This window comes from Fukomys damarensis, unplaced genomic scaffold (assembly GCF_012274545.1).
Source record: "Fukomys damarensis isolate Sample0158 unplaced genomic scaffold, DMR_v1.0_HiC HiC_scaffold_19, whole genome shotgun sequence".
In the NCBI taxonomy this organism is placed as follows: Eukaryota; Metazoa; Chordata; class Mammalia; order Rodentia; family Bathyergidae; genus Fukomys; species Fukomys damarensis.
In genome coordinates, this window is record NW_022900931.1 from 67742579 (window position 1) to 67748068 (window position 5490).

At 55.0% G+C, this 5490-nt stretch overlaps 1 protein-coding gene across 1 annotated transcript in view; it reads left to right on the plus strand.

Annotated features, from left to right (window-relative positions):
* Positions 1-1412: 1412 nt before the first annotated feature.
* The window catches only part of Epn1 (epsin 1), a 27830-nt gene continuing 23752 nt past the window's right edge, over positions 1413-5490 (plus strand). The window contains exons 1-2 of the mRNA XM_033766051.1: positions 1413-1587; positions 3109-3437. Coding sequence (XP_033621942.1) covers positions 3210-3437 — 228 coding nt within the window. The 5' untranslated portion in view covers positions 1413-1587; positions 3109-3209. The remainder of the gene's footprint in view (positions 1588-3108; positions 3438-5490) is intronic.

Genomic DNA, 5490 nt, shown 5'->3' on the forward strand with positions numbered 1-5490 from the left:
GAGGCCTGCGCTCCGGCGTCGCAGTTTTTCAGCTGTGGTCGCCGGTGTCGGCCTTTGTGCCTCTGCGCCTGGCCGGGCTTGCCCGGCCCCGTGTCTTAACCTGCGGGTCTGTATCTGTCCGCGAGTCCCCGTCCCCCGCTGTCCCTGTGGAGCGCTTACCCCGTGTGTTACGAGGTTTCTACCGAAGGGTTTGGAGATGGGGGTGTTCTGGGGCTCTTGCCATCCCTGTCCTGTTTCAGCGAATGCTTATCCGGATCTGGCCTGCCTGTCTTCCGGGTTGGTGCCTTACCTTGCCTGTCTTCTCCTTCGGGTGCATATCTCTGTCCTGGTCTTCACGTCTCGTTTTTACCCACATCCCTGTCGCTTCCAACCTCCGAAGATCCTTTCCAGGAATGTTTGCTGGATCTACACTATGAATCCTTCCTCCTGGTTTCTAGTCTGATGAGGTGTGATGCCCCTCGCTCTGGGATCAGCCGCTGCTCCCCGTGGCATCGGGCAGGCGACATCTGACTCCAGAAGCTGGGTTTCCTAGGTTTACTTTGACTGGAAGTGTTCACAGTTCCTTCCTCTCAGGCTTCTGTGCGTCTGGAGTGAGGTGTGTCTGTGGAGTGCCGCTCCTTGTCTGGTGTGGAGGGTGCAGTTGGGACCTCTGGTTTTTTAAATGCTTTAGAGATTTTGTTTCATGCAGTAAGCATTTGATATCAGTCACTTGAGTTTCCCTTGAAGAATTTTGCCATGTCATTTGTGCTTTGCCTAATTGAATAATTTTCTTTGGGTCAATTTAACTTGAAAACGCTCATTCTAAGCAGTATTTGTGAAAGCTTGGCTCGGATGTGTTGTAGCATACTTTTTTCTAACACTTGAAGCCAGCATGTGGTATTAAGATAGGGCATCTTAGGATGCCACTCTTGCAAGTGTGCTGTTCTTCTCTGATAAAAATAGCAAACAGTGTTATTGAGCGGCTACTATCTGTGGGGCACAGAGCCAAGCGCTGTATGTGCCATGGTACTTAATCAACAAGCTTGCCAGGTAGGCGTTGTTTTCTTTCGTTTCAGAGTTAAGGAGGTTTCATTACGAAATCTCGAGGAGGTTTGCGTTGCTGTTAGCAGATGTGGCTAGGATTTGAACCTAAACGTGTTCTTTTCCATTATATTCCATTTTTCTTGTTTCTTACTTCTCAGGCCCAAGTGTTTGTATGCTTGTCTATTTATTTACTTTTTCCTATTCTTTATTTGCTTTGTCCTGTTGTTTCAGTGCCTCTGTCTGTCCTCGCCTCTGTTTTCCCATGTTTGTGTCATGTCTTTGGCTCACTGGTTGGCCCCCCTGCCCAGGTTTCTCTCTGACTCTCCCCTCTTCCCTCATTCACTTTCTTGTCAGGTCTTGTTTTTCCCGTATTTGTGACAGTGTCTTTGTCTTGGTGGGTCTCGCTGAGCCTGTCCTGGGACCATGGCCGCTCTTTCTCACGTGGAAACATCTGAGTTGAAGGCAGCGGCAGCCTCTGTCATTCACCCACCCGGCTTGGGTCACGTAGGGTTCAGTGAATGGGCGTCTGACCTTCCTCGGCCCCAAGGCTGTTTCAGCTGTGAGGTGTGTGTCCCTGGGTAAAGGAGGTAACCTTTGGGTCTCCTTCCACGCAGGGTGGTTGTGCATCAGAGTTAGTGTGTGTGCAGCACTCAGGAGGTGCATAGCGTGAGATGGGAGCTGTGGAAGTGCCTGCTGGTGTCTTCATTTGTTTGGTCCTCACCATTCTGTTTGTCATTGGTGTCACCAAAAGCTAACTTAGTTAAGGTTAATTTATTTCTATTTTACTTTATTTTATTTTTGGTACCAGAGATCGAACTCGGGACCTTAAGCTTGGGAGGTGGGCAGGGGCACCACTGAGCCAAATCCCCCGCTCCGTTTAGGTTAATTTATTTTTATTTATTTATTCATTTATTTATTTATTTATTTATTTATTGGTTTTTTGAGGCAGGGTCTCACTACGTAGCTGAGACTGACCTGGAACTCACTATGTAGCCCAGGGTGGTTTCAAACTCACAGCGATCCTCCTGCCTCATCCTCCTGAGTGCTGGGACTACAGGCGTGCGCCACCATGCCTGGCTCATTTAGATAAATTTAAAAGTATGAGTTTTGAAGAATTCAGGTGGGTCTTGGGTTGCGGCTGTCACATCACTCTCAGGGTGACTGACAGAGCAATTTAACCTCAGGAGCCCAGTGTCCTGCTACAGTGTTAAATGAGATAGTAGATGCCTGCTTCCTAGAGAGCACCTGGTACCTGGCTGGGACCCAGCACTGGGGCTGCTGTGTTCCTTCTCTCTCCTCCCTGCCTGTGGGTCTCAGAGTCTCCAGTTATCCCCCACCTCTCGCTGCCCTGGGACACCTCCCTGTCATCTCTGCTCGCTGTCCCCCATTTCTTCATTCTGCCACGGATGCCCCATTCCAGGGTCTTTCTTGCTGTCCTCTTCCTGCAGCATTTATTAAATGACTCTTCCAGGCTAGTGGCTCTGTAGGGAGCCACTACTCCTCATGGGGCCGTGGGTTAGCCATAACTACTACAGAATCAGGAGTTTAAAATGACAAGGGTGACAGTCTACCGATGAGGCCCCCTGGGATGGTGAGTGTGGTGTTGGGGTGTGCATTTGGGAAGTGAGGTGGAGTCCCTGGTGGAGAAGTAGGAAGAACGTGACCTTAGGGCAGGTAGTCAGGTATGGCTGGCCCTCGCTATGTGCTTCCTGTCACCAGTTCCTCAGTTCCCTGATTTGTGGTACAGGACCTCATTTGACAGGAACACTGAGGTGCAAAAACTTAAGGCCTGCGGAAGTCGGTCCAGCTAAGGAGTGGCTGAGTTGAAGTGGGGACCTCTGGTGTGCCGCATGTGCCTGTGAACTGCCACTGCCTGTTCTGCCTCGCTGAGCAGAGACCTGAGCAGGAAGGGGCCAGGCACATTTGAGGAACTGAAAGATGGATGGGGCACTTTTCAGATGGAGGTTAACAAGTGCCCGCACCTCCCAGGCCACTGTCAGCATCTCATCCTCACTCTTGAGGGCCGGTGGGGATCGGGCTGGCCTGTGTTGTCTTTGTGTTTCTGAAGACCTTCTCTCCCCTCAGATGTGGTGATCTACCAGCACCTTGTGTGGCCAACCCCTGTGAGTTGCCATACCGCTCAACGCCCCGGGGGGCTGTGCGCCTCAACTCCACCACCTGGCACCATGTCAACCTCGTCGCTCCGGCGTCAGATGAAGAACATCGTCCACAACTACTCAGAGGCCGAGATCAAGGTCCGAGAGGCCACAAGCAATGACCCCTGGGGCCCGTCCAGCTCCCTCATGTCAGAGATCGCCGACCTCACCTACAACGTGGTGGCCTTCTCGGAGATCATGAGCATGATCTGGAAGCGGCTCAATGACCACGGCAAGAACTGGCGGCACGTCTACAAGGTCAGCACTGGTGCGGGCCGGTGTGACCCTGGACACCGGTGACCCCGGCTCTGGTTAAATCTCCAGCCCCCTTGTCCCAGGCACGAGGAGTTCAGACAAAGGGCTGTGCTCTGAAGCTGCTGTGTGCAGCCAAGCCCTGGGGACAGAGCTTGGTGCCTGCCAGGAGTCGGTATGTGATGGAGACAGAGGGGTAGCACAGCCCCCCTGCCCTTGTGTCTCAGTTCTGTGACACCTGTGTGCCTTAGGACTTGGCTGCCACTCAGGCTGTTGAGAGAGCAGTTCCACTGGGTGTAAATTAGACCCTGATTCACAGAAGGAAAGCAGGATTGTGCCTCAGGACATCCACGTCACTTCCAGTCACAACTGCGGGGCTGTCCCTGCTTGGAGCAGTTGTGGTCATTTACTCAGCCAGTTCCCTGTTGAACTTGTTTTGTCCAAGTGCTTTGCAGTTTTGCTTTTTCAAGGAGGGCTGCCATGGAAATCCTTGTGGGCTTGCTGTTTTCCAGAGCTGCAGTTGTGGGGCCACGTGATGCATGGGCAGGTGGTTTGGTAAATGTGGCCCCAACTGGCACAGACCCCATGCTGTGCGCCAAAGGCAAGGTGACCGTGTAGGATTCCTCCTGTGGTCTTCTGGCGTGGGCCCGGGCCCAGTGCATCTCCTTGGCTTGTTCTGTTCCTGCTCTTCTGGCAGAGTAGCTGAGGGTGCAGGCTGGGCCTGGTGGCCAGTTACACGCCTGGTGATGGTCATCCCCACAGCAGGGCCCAAGGCACAGCAGGGCCCAGGGCACCGGGTGCCTGCTGCTACCGCCACCTCTCTTGAACATCTGTAGAAGGCTCACTCTCCCCGGCTTCCTGTCCCAGCTGATCTTGGAGACTTCCTGCCAAGGTGGGGTGATTCCCTTTGCTCCAAAAAGGAGACTGCACCCAGAGATGGGCACCTCCCCCCGAGGGGGAACAGGGGGCTGGAGCTGTTTGTTCTCATCCTGCGGCAAGGTTGGGTCGAGGTTGGGCCGACTCACAGCACAGCTAGAGCGGTACTGGCCACTGTTTGTGGAGGACAGGCTGTGATCAGTCCTGCTAAGAGCTGGGGAGAGCCCCAGGGTGGCAGGCATGTCCATGTGGAGGCTGGGGCAGGACGGTCCTGAGGGCCCTGGAGGGCAGACCTTGCTGATCGGAGGTCTGGGGGCTGGAGGACAGTAGGTGGAGAGAGTCCTAGGGGTGTGCCATGCTGCCGGCCATGGTGGCACACGAGGCAGGGAACTGGCAGGAGAGGTGGCAGGGCTCTGTTGCCAGGTGGGCCTGGGCACTTCGGAGGGTGGTGGAGCATCTGTGCCGGGCTGCGTCTTGCGTCTGGTGTGTCCTGCCCTCCTGTGGGTTGGCCCCGAATGACGGTACTGAGGACCTGGCCCTGCCAGGCCTGGAGGCAACTCCTGGACGGGCTGTGGAAAGCCTGTGCCCTCTGTCAGGGAAGGCTTCCTGGAAGTCGCAGGCTCAAGCTCGCAGCCCAGTTGACCCTTCAGAGACTTGGAAAGGCGGTTTAATGAGACAGTGTGTCTACAGTGAGACCCACACTTTCCAGGCTCCGTCCTGTGGGTTCTGAGGTGCTATTGCGCGGCTGTCATCATGGAGAAGGCAGAACGTTTTCGTCACCAGAAACTCCCTCCAGGACCCTTCACAGTTCCTCCCTGTGCTCTGGCCCAGCCTGGTGGCCCTGCTCTGCTTTGTCCCTGCCATCTCGTAAGCCTGGGAGTGGCTGTGGCTGTGGCTCCTGCTCACGTGGAGCCCTGATTCCTCCTGCTGAGATGGGTGTCGGGTGTGAGGGGGTCTGTGGTGCCCCCATCTCGCCATGGATAGAGCCTGTGCATGGCCCTGAGGAGCTGCCACACGTGTGGAGACAGAATGGGGCTGCTGGCTACGTCTGGCTGCACCCCTTTGTGTGTCACAGTCCCCTTTGAGAGTGTGTGTGACGGGCGGAATCCCAGAGAGCCTGCAGCTGCCCGTGTCCACCCGACCTGCCCCGAGAAGCGACACCCCCCCCCCCCCTGGGCCCGCC